This window comes from Stylophora pistillata, chromosome 5, assembly GCF_964205215.1.
Source record: "Stylophora pistillata chromosome 5, jaStyPist1.2, whole genome shotgun sequence".
NCBI lineage: Eukaryota > Metazoa > Cnidaria > Anthozoa > Scleractinia > Pocilloporidae > Stylophora > Stylophora pistillata.
Window position 1 is genome coordinate 25,666,945 of NC_142523.1, and position 14,482 is coordinate 25,681,426.

At 38.5% G+C, this 14,482-nt stretch overlaps 1 protein-coding gene and 1 pseudogene across 1 annotated transcript; one reads left to right on the forward strand and one right to left on the reverse strand.

Annotated features, from left to right (window-relative positions):
- Positions 1–76: 76 nt before the first annotated feature.
- LOC148731046 (uncharacterized) lies at positions 77–8,491 on the reverse strand (annotated as a pseudogene).
- Positions 8,492–13,463: 4,972 nt separating this feature from the next.
- LOC148731047 (uncharacterized) lies at positions 13,464–14,273 on the forward strand. Its single transcript, XM_088761886.1, has one exon. It carries the CDS (start codon positions 13,464–13,466, stop codon positions 14,271–14,273), a length of 810 nt encoding a protein of 269 aa, XP_088618012.1.
- The last annotated feature ends 209 nt before the right edge of the window (positions 14,274–14,482 follow it).

Sequence of the window (14,482 nt, forward strand, 5' to 3'; positions counted from 1 at the left end):
CAAAAGCAGTTGCGCAGAAAAAGTCTTAAAGAAAAAAGAGACAAAAGGAAAAGAGGATTAATGTGAGCAAATCTAATTGCAATTGGTTAATCAGCTAAGTTGAAATAGTAAAGTGGCCATCGTAACGAATAAAAAAGCTGACGTTTCGAGGGTTAGCATTTCGTCAGAGCGAATGGAGGAATTGTGGGTTGTATGTGGTTTTATATGCAGAAAGCGGAGCTACGCCATTGGTGGGAACATGGCAAAGAGAAAAACACGAGTAAATTAGTGGAATGAAAAGCGTTCGTTGATACCTGTGGGATTAACGGTTCCGATTTGAAAGATTAACTTTTGTTCAAGAGTTTTGGGGCTTTCCGTGTCGCCTAAATGTAAGGAAAGACCGCAGATAGCATATGTTGTGTTAGAATGATTAGGTAAACTGAAGTGTCTAGCGACTGGTTTAGATGCGTCCTTGTCATTCCTTTTCACGTCGCGAAGGTATTCTCGAAATCGGTCACCTAGTCATCTTCCTGTTTCGCCGATGTATAACGTTTTGCAATAAGTGCAAGTTATGCAATAGATAACGTTGGCGGAGGTGCACTTAAAGTGATCGGTGATCTTAATGGATCGCTTGGGTCCCGATATTTTCTGAGCGTTGTGAATGAAGGGACAAGTTTCGGATCGTGCGCGAGTGCATTTAAAATTGCCGCGTTGGTCATTAGTTTGAAATGAACTTCTGATCAAACAATTGCTTATATTTTTGTCGCGTTTGAATGAAATAAGTGGAGGTTCCGAAGAGATAGTGCTAGTATCTAGATCGTTTTGAAGTAATTTAAACTTTTTCAAGAATAATCGATTTAACTGAGTGGTTGTGAGGGTGAAACGTGAGAGTGAATGGAGTGCAGTCGGAATTTTCCTTCTGTGACTTTTGTAGTGCTGACTGTCGATCAATAAGTTGGGCGCGGTGGTGACCCGCTTGAACGACAGAAACAGGGTAACCGCGTTTTTTCGAAAAACTGGCACATTGACTCTGATTTGTGGGAAAAATCAGAGTCATCACTACATAAACGACGAAGTCTTAGAAACTGAGAAAATGGAATGGAATTCTTAACATGAGATGGATGCGAAGATAAATACAAGTAACTATGTGAGTCTGTAGCTTTGTAACACACACTAGTGCATAAACCGTTGCCTTCGATTGAAACTTTGATATCTAAAAAGGATAAAGAATTGTCGGAAATTTCCCAGGTATATTTGAGAGCTGGGTGAAACGAATTGACTGCGGTTATGAATTGATTAAGCTCCTCTCTGGTAGAGGAGGTAGCGCCGATACAGTCGTCGATGTAGCGACCATAGAGTTCAGGTTTCGGGCTAACGTATTGGCCAACGTAGTGATAACTCTGATTTTTCCCATTTACAACCCTGAGAAAATATCGGGACCCAAGCGATCCATTAAGATCCCCGATCACTTCAAGTGCACCTCCGCTAACGTTATCTATTGCATAACTTGCACTTATTGTAGAATGTTATACATCGGCGAAACAGGAAGACGACTAGGTGACCGATTTCGAGAATACCTTCGCGACGTGGAAAGGAATGACAAGGACGCATCTAAACCAGTCGCTAGACACTTTAATTTACACTTGCGGTGAAAACTAAAAAGGAATACACGATTTGTCTAAGCTAAGGAAACGAGCTAAATTACAAATCTGACGACTGACGCCAGAAAACACAATTAAAAACTAATAGGAACTCAACGATCGTGACTTACGTCTGATATTGACCCGGGGATGGGAAAAATCCAAGTTGTAAAAAAGCTCCGAAAGACTCCTAGAAAACTTCTCTTTACTCCAAGGACAACTCCTTAACACTAAAATGTTCGCGTGGAAAAAGGCCTTGATCAAGATTGCAAAGATTTAGTCCAACAATATTATACATACAGTGAATAAAGAAAAAAAAAAAAGCTTTATTTACAATGCAAAATAATGGATCAGATAGACTAAAAAGACTATCTAGTATTAACCCATGTGCATCTATATAGTATAAAATCTGTATATAATAAAATTATAATAAATACATAAAAAGGACTAAATATATCATAATACAAAATAGTAAAAGAATAAATAAATTATAACATAGTCCTTAAGGTATATACAACATATTTTCTATGAACATCGTATTACTTAATAAAAATATAACAATTCAACGAATCAGTTAAGCCACAGAGCATTTATGTTGATCATGATCCTCTTGTAATAAAAATTTAAAGAGTTTACTTTTAAAGGTGCTGAGATTTGTTATACTTCTGATATCCTTAGGTAGAAAGTTCCAGTCTCTCACAGAAGCGAATTCAAAAGTTTTTTCACCGAAACCCGACTTAGCATTAGGAACATTCAGTGAAAAGGCTACTCTGGGCCTTTAGTCGCCGTAACTTTGGGCGATTTTGGGCGATTAAGGCGACTTCAGGCGACTTAAGCGAAATTGACAAAAAAACATTGCGACTTTAGGCGATTCAAGGTAACTTAAGGTAACTTAAGGCGACTTGGAGGGCCCTTTAAGTGATAAAATGAAAGTTAGCAACAGTCTCTCTATAAACCTTAAAAATATTTACAAAATCCCTGCAATAAACACCATAGTCAATTTGGTTACTTTTGTATGCTCATAAGTAACCATAGTCTAAAATATCCAGATTTAGCTAATAATAATTAGACACCAATTTAGCTAATAATAATTAGACACAATTACCGCAACAGTTATTGTTAAATTATACAGTCAAAGCTAGTGAATAAATAGCCGGGAAACCAATTTAGCTTAAAATGTTTATGCAGAATTACCACAACAGTTATTGTTAAATTATACAGTCAACGCTAGTGAATGAATAGCCAGGAAAACATCATGTGTTATATGCCCAACATAGAACAAACCTATCAAAAAATAAAGGCTGATAGTATCGAAAGAAACTGTTTGGGGCTGCGTCGGTGGGAGTAACGAAATAATTTGGATATATCAACAAAGTTGAAATGGTAAATTAGCCACCGTAATGATTACAAAAGCTGACGTTTCGAGCGTTAGCCCTTCGTCGGAGCGAATGTCCGACGAAGATCCGACGAAGGGCTAACGCTCGAAACGTCAGCTTTTGTAATCATTACGGTGGCTAATTTACCATTTCAACTTTGTTGATATATCCAAACTATCAAAAAATACACACATAAAGACACATTTTTAATATAAGAAAAGAGACATGATTTACATAAAACTATCAATAAATTTTCCACATAATCAATTAAGAATAACTTGATTATTTAATTATTTCAAAAAGCCTCGCGAATTATACAAATTGTTATCTTGGTAAACTTGTCTCCCAGATTTTTGCCACTTGGCACTATCAATTTTGGCGTGAAAGTTTGGCAAGTCGTATGCCTTCTAACAGCATCCAAAATTGCTCGGTCCTTTTAAGGGACCCAACCAATTTGTTGTTCTCCTACCTCAGTTAGACAAAACACTCCAATACCATACTGAGAACCATATGCTAAGGTCTTTCTCCACTGTTGATGGGATCAGCAGGACCTTCCAAGCATTCAAGTTTTATTTTTAGCCTGGTGGAAGTATTACAGGTTTAAAAGCATTTATTGTTACCTCACAACTGTCCAGAAACTATCGAGTCACGACGAAATTCTCCAAGCTGATATAAACTGGCCCTTAAGTCTCCGCCATTTTAATTCTCCCAGCAACCTTTGCGCCGCTTATTAGTTTCCATGCTTCGAAGTTAGGAGCGGGACAACACTATAGGGTTTCTCTCGCCAAGTACGCCCATTTCATTGAAGCGGTCGCCCGGTTAAACTTTCAGAGTGAATTTTTTAAAAACTTTTTGATGATTTTTTTTTGCAGAGATAAATTAACTATTTCTCAGCACACTTATCAGCAAGCCCGCGTGCGTGTTGTTTTCACGTGCACTTTGGTCACGGAACAAAACTTAAGTCACGTGATAAAATATTTCTGGCGGCCATGTTTGCCGTAAAAGGCTTTTCTTGCCTTAGAAGTGGCTCATGTATGTTGATCATCAAACTGACGAAGATGAAATGTACAAAAATACTATCAGTCTCAAGATAGATAAATATTTATACACCTTTAGTGGGTTCGTCGAGCTACAAAGTTCAAATGTTTTCAGTTGGTCGAATACCATGTTGGAAGTAGCTAGCACAGATTAATGGGTTTATGCTGGACGAATGGCCCATTTTTGTCATTCTCTTACTCTGGGTAAGTTAAGTGGATAAAATTTAGCTTCAGTTAAGGTTAGTTGACTTTTGATAATGCTATTTATACTGCTCAAGGTACAAGTGAGTGGCAAGAATTGAGCTTTTCTCCAGAATACCTTTCTATCGCTTTATCTGGGTCGGGTTGTTCAAAGGTGGGTTAAGATAACCCAGGATTAGTGTGAAATTTGATTTCAGATCTGAAAGCTTCAAAAGAAAACTCAGTATAATTATTTTTGTCTACAATATTGTGATTAGATGCTCTGAAAAAAGTAAGGATAATTTTTCCAAAAAGATTCTTGAATAGAGAATTAAGGAAACGTGGATTAAAATTTAAACCTGGGTTAGTGCTAATCGGCCTTCGAACAAATGGACCCTGGTACTGTAGGCTTTATGTGACTCAATATTTATTATATCCTGATGATAATACACAGTGTCAACCCTTTTATCAACTTTTTCATCATGAAATGCAAGACAGAAATTTTGTTCAAACAGATAGCTGTTATACAAAGAAAATGGAAGAGTATACATTGTCAGACTCCTACATCAGTATTTTCTACATGTAGGAATTACCTAGGGGCTAGACAGGTGCATGACTATTTTCACATGGAGTTTCTATGTATATGGAAGCCATTGCCCACCTCACAATAACAATAATTAAACTTATAGTCCACTGCAGGGTTACCTCCCCCCTGCCAACCAGTACCCATATTTACACCTGGAAAAGGTGAGGCACTTTGAGCTTACAGTATCTTGCCCGAGAAAAAAATGCAATGCTGCAACACTAGACACCAAAACTGGACTAATGTTGAGTCCAGTGCACTAACCATTCGGCCACCATGCCTCTTCCTCTGATCCTTGTGATTAAAGTGGGGTGAATGGGGTCAATTGGAATTAGGGTGGAACCCTTATAACATTGTGTAACCAATGGTGACTTAAGGCAACTTAAGGTGACTTTAGGCGACTTAAGGCTACTTTAGGCGACTTTAGGCGACTTAAGACAACTTAAGGCAACTTAAGGTCCCAGAGTAGGCCTGGTAAAGAGTCATCTCTCAAAGAGCGAGAGCGAATAATAGAGCGTTTTGTAAGTTTGTCTTGGAGTTGCTTTGGACAGTTAATATCCTTCACAATTTAAAATGTAATTATAAATCGAAACAAACGTCTACGGTTGAATAGAGTCAAGATCTTTACTTGGTCCCTTAAAATTTGTGAACATGTTCTCCTATTCTTACAGAAAATAATTTTTAAGGCTTGCTTTTGAAATCTCTCCAAATTGTTAGACAATTTCTTTGGACATTCCATCCATACAATACAAGCATAATCCAGAATAGGAAGGATAGTAGCCTCGTAGATCTTAATTAATACATCAGAACAGAGGAAACAAGATAGCCGGTTTAACAGCCTCAGTTTGGGATAAGTTAATTTGCAAATATGATCAATGTGAGGTAACCAATACACTACCTTGGTGTACACCATAGTCTAATGAAAGAGTCTCAGATTGTGCACCATTCAAGGTGACAAATTGCTTCCTATCCAGAAGATAATTTTATAACCATAAGCCACTATGGCCTTCAATACCAGCAGCTTTGACAAAATAATTTTGTGGTTTATTATGTCGAAAGCTTTTTTGAGATCCAAAAATGCAGCAATGTTGATCTGTTTCTTGTCTATGGCCCACTTTTACTTATCTGTAAGAGTAAGTAGAGCTGTAGTTTATGAGGAGTTCTTTTAGTAGGAAAACTGTTCTCTGCTTATTAGGTTGTGTTCCAAAGCAAAGGCTTGTAACTGATTGTTTGCAGATTTCTCCATGACCTTAGAAAAACAGGGAAAAACAGACATGGGTCGAAAATTACCACACAAAATGTTGTATTTGCCTTTGTCAGCAGGCTTTCCTTTTCTGCAATACAGAAGATACTGAGAAAAGCCACCACTACCACAAGGCATCTTTTTTGAGGGAGTCCTTTTAAGAGAAAAAAGGAACACTTTTCTCCCGTTCCCTCAATTGAAATGTCGATAACGCACATTGCTCGGAGTGAAGTATCCAGAAAACTGACGCGATCATAACTAAAACATTTTTTTCAATTGGTTTTTCAATTTATTCGTTGACCACCTCTGCGTCCTCGATATTTAAAAATACCACTTAACTTGAAGCGATGCCGGATACCAAGTAATTCCGTGCGGGAATCTGTAGTTGTAGTTATAGAGGAAAAGTGCGTATGCAAATCGCAGCTCTTTCGATGAAATTCATTCTGAAAACGTCGATGAAATTCACTCTGAAAACTTCCAGGACCAGGATTTTTAAGAACGTCTTTGTAAACCGTTAAGTCAAACGCAGAAATAGAACATTGGACTATGAACGAAGCACGTGGCTACAGGAACTAAGGTCGTGTGTTACATATACGAAACAGGAGCAAACAATTATCTAACTCCGATCATAATTTAATGTATCATAAATGAATGTTTCATGGTACTTCGGGGTATAAAGCTCATTTCAGGACAAAGAAAGAGCAAAAGATCTGCAAAGGGCATAGCCCATCATACATCACTGCAGATGTGCAACAAAGAAAAGTGTAGTACGTGTTTGAATATTTGTTTATTTAAAGAAAGTTTTATAAGGTTCAAACCTGGAAAACCACAACTTTCGCTGAAATGTTTATAAAAGCCAACGTTCAACAGCTTTGTATTGATACTACTTCTTCTCCAGAGACTACTCTGCATTGTTAAGCTACTCTTGCCGGTAGTAAGACTATGACCCAGGTGGCACGTTGACATTTTTCACACCCACCTTTTCCAGGCAGTGGTCCCAAAAAAGCTCACATCTGGAAATAAAACCATTTCTGCGTATCTCGGAACTCAAGAAACGGTTCGAGTAATCATTGCACCAGCTGACACAGCAGACTCGAGTGCGAGTCGGTATACCTACATCAAATACTTGCAGGAAACAGTGGCTTTGAAAAATCAACTCAACTAGTTAATTATTTAGTATTTCTGAACTAGCAACATTTCGCCAACATTTGGTTCGCGGTTTAGTTAAAGACTTATATTTAAACAAAGATCTCCTACGTGAAGTAATTACTGCCTCCTTTTCAACGAAATGGAAAGAGAGAAACCCTGAGGTACGCTTTGTAAACAATCATTATCAGGAGGAGTTGACTATCCTACCAAGTTATAACTCTATTATGGGAGCAATGCAACAATTTCACGACTGCATTCCCCTTTTGTGATACAGCAATATCGACGGTAATATGATAGTATATTAAATAAACTGTAGATTGGAAGTAAAATGCCAAATTATCGAGTTTGCGTGTGAATGTGTACATTTTCGAATAACTGACGGCATCATCAAATCAGCTCATTTTATCCAACTTTAAAATCTGATTAAATCGCACTGAATCATTTCCCCAAAAAATCCTTTGGAGATCGAAAAGATCCACACTTTGCGTTCAAAAAGCCAGATTTTCGGTGGGTTATTTTGGATAGGACATAGTTAAATAAAAGGTTACCTTTGACCTATTTTTAATCTTAGAAGAGGGTCGCATAAATTCAATTACGTTGTGTAAATAAATGATCAAGAATTATCCAAATTGCTGTTAAATTATGTATTGATGTTGTTTTTCAAGATTTGGTAGGTTTTATTGGTCCAAGTGTTTTCAATTCGTGGCGCGACGCTCCGAGATTCTTTTGAAATTTTGAGCTTCAAAAGCGGCATTTGGGCGAAATTCAGCTTTTGTCGATTTTCTCGAAAATAGATCGATATTCAGTCAAACGAAGTATGCAGTGCTTTTTTTCACCATCAGGACTACCTAACTTAAGAATATGAGCCGAATCGATTTTTCGGCTGTCGCCACCATATTTTGAAAATGTTCGATTTTTGGCCACATTTCCTCTTAATTGGCTGAAAACAGCCAGGCTCCGCAACAATAGATCACACTAGAAACCAATCAGATTTATACATAGTAGGTTTTGCTGATTCACACACTCCTTAGCTGACCAAAATAAACAAAAGCTTGGATATTTTTATGTATATTGAATAACAATACCAAAATTGCAATCCTGAGGAAGATTTCAGCTGAAGGCAAATTTTGATAGCATGTCAAGCTGAATTTGGGAAACGCACTGGCATGAGATTACAATTTCAATAAAGATAAAACTTAAAAAATTCTGGTACTTTGAATCATATGATACTATCGTGCACTTACCTGTACATTGAACTCTATTATGTTTAAGTTACATCTCTGATTACTCTTCCTGAAATCCATTATGGCGACACTCTAACTAATAAAATAAAACCTCCAGGTAAAATTGTAAATCTTATTGGGTTGAGAAATTATTAAGAATGTCAATGTCATGTTACTTCAGAGTACTACTGAACATTGCTTGTGCTCTGATCCTGTTATACACCAAGTTTTGTCCCTAAATTCTTCCATTTGCAACCCCATAACTACCTACCTCAACTGAATTTTTCTGTGTTGGCCATTGAAAATACAGGGAGAAAGTTAGTCTTGGTCACTCATGGCAGTCAAAGGGTTGAGGCAAAATAGAAGAAAACATTTAGAAAAGATTGCTCATTCCAAGCATTATCGAAACAAATAAAAATACAAATTGAAATGATCTGGACAAAAATATTAACCAAATATTTTAAGGTTCATACAATTGCAACTCGTTTCAAAGTGGCAAAAGGCACTTTTCTTAAACTCCTACCCGCTCTATTGGGAACGTGCAAAAAACCATTTCCTTCTTTACGGCAGTGATTGATATTTAGGGCCTATTACATGTGGTTCAAACTTTGGTCAATCCGTGCCTTTAAAAGAACCGTTTCAACTTGGTTTGCTGCCACTTGGAAAATTTGAGGAATTAACGAATTCAACACGGATTCTTTTCCAATAGAACACGACAATACCCACCAAATCAAAATAGGCAAAGTTCCAGTGGAACACGACCGTGGCCAATTTAATTTAACAACTAAACTGTGAACACAAATTTACCATCGCCTGATGGTTGATGAAGACAACGTAAATATTCTATATGCTTTAAAACTTTTAAGTCAAAGTCAGCAAAAAAGTTGTAGGGAAAACAAACATTTGTAAGTATTATCACTGACAGTGCATCGGTTCAAATTTGGAGAGAATGTTTTGAGGATGCAGGTTTCCACTTGATTGTATTTTGTGAAGGTGTAGTCTGATCGTCCGGGTGAGTGTAGTCCTGAGAAGGACTGTTGTCGGTGGTAGTGACTGACGTTTCGACAACCTGTGCGGAAGTCATCATCAGAGTCAAGTGAATGATCGTTGTCAGTAGAATGTTCTTATTCCAGTTCGTAAGAAATGATCGGTTGGTTTTGCCGTGATGTTATTGGCTGTAAGACTCAAGTGACGTAAGTCGGTCGTGATTGGTCTGTTTCGATCTGTCGGTAAAGTTAGGTCGTTCTTTTTCGGTCGTTTGTGATGTTTATGTCGTGAATGAGTCGTTTGTATGGGGCAGGTAGTTGTTGACATCTGTTTAGGGGAGTCTGTTCTAAGTTAGTAAACCAGCTTTCCAGAGTCAGTCGTTGAAAATAGTCAGTGCTGTAGGTTAGGCATTGCGCAGAGTCCCAGTCAATGTTGTGGTTGGTAAGTCGATGGTGTTCAGCAATGTGATTGCTGACGTCACCTTTCCTCGTCGCCCGTCCGCACAGGTTAATAATAATAATAACAATCTTTTATTAGGAAACTCCATCACAATAGTGGTTTACATAGAGGTCCTAAATACTAGATATGCATTATATAAAAATACGATTAAAATATAGGAATTTAAGCTAAAATCGAAACATAAAAATGATTACAACATATACACCGCAAAATTGATAAAAAAAAATACATAATTATAAGAAGCAGAAAAAGGACACTTTTTAAAAATTGTCAAACTTACTGAGTTTCTTAAAGTTCTCTCTAACTCATTAAAGTCTCTGAAACAGTGATACCGCGAACGATGTTTTCCCCAATTGTATTTGATTTTGGGGAGCTTGATAGTATCATTATTGCGCGTATTGTAGGAGAGCATATCACTCTTTCTTACAATGTCCAAAGAATGATTAATTTCGCCATTAATACACTTGTATGCATATATACATCGATGACATTTCCTACGTTCTTCAAGATTTGGCCATCTCAAGGCTGTTAATGCATCAGTAGATGAGGAGTGAAGCGATCTATCTAATATCAACTTAGCTGCTTTGTTTTGCAGAATTTGCAATTCCTTCATTAGTGTGACATTGTCCTTGTCACCCCAGACTAAATGGGCATAATCAAAAATAGGCAACACTAAGCTATTATAAAAAAGTAACCGAGCATTATAAGGTAAATAATACTTAATCGTACGTAGAAGACCGAAATTCTTTTTAACCTTACATGAAATATACTCAACATGGTCGGACCATGTAAAAGTTGTGGACAACATAACTCCCAAATATATAAAACTAGTTACAGAATTTATATCAGTGTCAAAAATAGATAATGAGAAAGAGGAAATACCAACGAGTTTCCTACTACTACCTATAATCATGGATTTAGTCTTAGTGAGACTCAAAGTTAGCTTATTTCCATGTAGCCACTGGGCAACTTGCAAGAGATTCGTATATGAGAACGATCCTTCGCAGTAAAGCACTATTTGAGCAATAGTGAAAATCAGACCTGAAAAAAAAAATTTCAGGCCTGTACGGGATTCGAACCACTGACCTCTGCGATACTAGTGCAGCGCTCTACCAATTGAGCTAACAAGCCAACTGGGAGCAGGCCATCAAATTAATTGGATATAAACCCGTAGATGATAAATCAAACAACAACAAACATATGAAACATATGTGTGAACTGCGGTTACGAGACGTATATGAGAACGATCCTTCGCAGTAAAGCACTATTTGAGCAATAGTGAAAATCAGACCTGAAAAAAAAAAAAAAAAAAAAAATTTCAGGCCTGTACGGGATTCGAACCACTGTACAGGCCTGAAATTTTTTTTTCAGGTCTGATTTTCACTATTGCTCAAATAGTGCTTTACTGCGAAGGATCGTTCTCATATACGTCTCATAACCGCAGTTCACACATATGTTTCATATGTTTGTTGTTGTTTGATTTATCATCTACGGGTTTATATCGAATTAATTTGATGGCCTGCTCCCAGTTGGCTTGTTAGCTCAATTGGTAGAGCGCTGCACTAGTATCGCAGAGGTCAGTGGTTCGAATCCCGTACAGGCCTGAAATTTTTTTTTTTTTTTTTTTTTTTCAGGTCTGATTTTCACTATTGCTCAAATAGTGCTTTACTGCGAAGGATCGTTCTCATATACGTCTCGTAACCGCAGTTCACACATATGTTTCATATGTTTGTTGTTGTTTGATTTATCATCTACGGGTTTATATCCAATTAATTTGATGGCCTGCTCCCAGTTGGCTTGTTAGCTCAATTGGTAGAGCGCTGCACTAGTATCGCAGAGGTCAGTGGTTCGAATCCCGTACAGGCCTGAAATTTTTTTTTTCAGGTCTGATTTTCACTATTGCTCAAATAGTGCTTTACTGCGAAGGATCGTTCTCATATACGTCTCGTAACCGCAGTTCACACATATGTTTCATATGTTTGTTGTTGTTTGATTTATCATCTACGGGTTTATATCCAATTAATTTGATGGCCTGCTCCCAGTTGGCTTGTTAGCTCAATTGGTAGAGCGCTGCACTAGTATCGCAGAGGTCAGTGGTTCGAATCCCGTACAGGCCTGAAATTTTTTTTTTCAGGTCTGATTTTCACTATTGCTCAAATAGTGCTTTACTGCGAAGGATCGTTCTCATATACGTCTCATAACCGCAGTTCACACATATGTTTCATATGTTTGTTGTTGTTTGCAAGAGATTATCAGTCAGTGCCTCTTCCAACAGGTGTGGCTCCTTAGCAAAGTAGTACAGGACCGTGTCATCAGCATACAAAGTCACCTTGCAATTATTTATAGCCAGAGGAAGGTCATTAATATAAACCAAGAATAGAAGCGGTCCTAAAATACTCCCCTGTGGCACCCCAAAGGTCATCGGAAGGGGGTCAAACATAGCATCACCACAGGAGGTCCGCTGTTTACGATGACTCAGGTAGGACTTGAACCACTGAAGCGTGCTGGGCGAGACACCGATAGCCGATAATTTAGATAACAAGATCTTATGGTCAACGGTATCGAATGGCTTGGTCAAATCCAAGAACACTGCACCGCACAGTTCTCCACTCTCCATATGCAATAGGACCACATCTGCAAAACTGGTGAGAGCTGATGTTGTAGACAATTTGGAACGGAAGCCAAATTGTTCGTTTGAAATGAGGTTATTTGAATTTAGAAAGTCATAGAATTGGAAGTGGACGACTTTTTCCAGTATCTTACTCATCGTTGGCAGAATAGAAATTGAACGATAATTTGACATATCTGTCCTATCTCCAGTTTTGAAAAGTGCAGCCACTTTTGAGCATTTCCATATTTCAGCAAAATTGCCAGTGCGAATAGAGAGATTCAGTAACTTGGTGATCGAGGGACAAATAACACGCGCGCCACACTTTAAGAGTCTCGCACTGATGTTGTCCAGGCCGATAGCTTTATTTGTCTTCAGAGAAAGCAGGTGCTTGAGTACTGTTTCCTCATCAACTTCGTAAAGCGAGAAATACTGTAATTTCGTATCCGATCTGACTGGGAACATAACGGCAGCTGATATTTTGTTTGCAAGACTTCTGCCAATGGAAGCGAAATAATAGTTGAGCACGGATGCAGTAGAGGCTGGATTGGTGTGTTCAACACCATCAGCTACGATACATTGTGGGTTCGAGGATTTAGTCTTGCGGGAAGACACCTCATTCACCGCCTTCCAGATCTTCCCTGAATCCCCTTTTGCCTCTAGAATCAAGTCACAATTGTTATATCGTGACCTTGTTTTGTTATACTTGTGTTACATTGTATTAAGTTACGTCACGGTTGTGTTACGTGTACATGGATGCGGCTGCGCAGAGATAGAACAGGAATAAAAGGATCTTGGAATGTTCATGTTCCTTGCGGGTTTGATTATAATTTCGTCCTTGAGTTTCCTAAGATACAACATTTTGGCGACGAGGATGGGATCCTTTTGTGTTATATGGCTATTTCGTGCTATTTCCTACACCGGATAATCTTACTCCACTTCGTTTCGTTCGTTTATGCTTCCACGCACGTGCTCGCTGGTGCGTTTGCAATTCCCGCCATGGCTTCACCGTTGTTTGGTTCTGTTGGTGAATTTGATCCTTCCTCTGAGTCTTTTACGGCTTACCTTGAAAGACTTGACCCGTTTTTTGTAGCAAACGATATTGGACAATGTGCTGCTGATGCCACTGCGGCTGTTGTTCGGGCAGCTAGTCAGAAAAAGGTCGCCGTGATGATCTCCGTAATTGGTAGGAAGACATATAGCACTCTTCGCGATTTATGCAGCCCCGAGAACCCAAAAGAAAAAACATTTGAGGTATTATGTGAACTACTGCAACAACATTTCAAGCCCAAGCGGTTGGAAGTTGCCGAATCCTACAGATTTCATCGAAGTTGTCAAGAAGAAAATGAGAGCGTGTCGGTTTACAGTGCTCGTTTAAGACATTTGGCCACCACTTGTAATTTTGGCGAATTTCTGAACCGCTCGCTCCGCGATCAGTTTGTGTGTGGGATTCGAAACCCTGCGACTCGAAAAAAACTATCAAGTGAAGATCGAACATTTCAAGAGGCTCTCCAAGTGGCTACCTCCTACGAAATCGCGGCTAAAGAAACTTTGCAAGTTCAACAGCAACAATTGCCTCAACCAGTTAATTCAGTGAAGAAGGAATTCTCAGGCTTACCTTCCACTTCTCATGGATACTCGACTACACCATCTACTTCGCGGTCGCCTCCTAGCCAGATTTGGTCCAGCTCCCAGCCAGCAGCTTCTTATGCTTGTTTTCCATGCGGTAATTCTGATCACGTAAGAGCTAAATGCAAATTTAGGAATGCTGTGTGTCGCCACTGCAAGTTAAGAGGACATATTGCTTGAGTGTGTAAGAAAGGGGGAGTCAATGTTATGGATTTTGAAGAAGAGCAACCTCAGGGACGATTATCTGAAGAAGAGGAGTTGTATGTGGTGTCTGATGTTCATGCAATGTCCAGATCTGACATTTCTGTACCGCTGAAGATTGAAGACAAGGATTGTCTGATGCAGTTAGACACTGGGTGTGCATTGTCTCTTGCCCCGATTACTTTCGT

What these genes read in the sequence shown, in the direction of transcription:
- LOC148731047 (XM_088761886.1), top strand. Translation starts at nt 13,464, where the DNA reads ATGGCTTCACCGTTGTTTGGTTCTGTTGGTGAATTTGATCCTTCCTCT.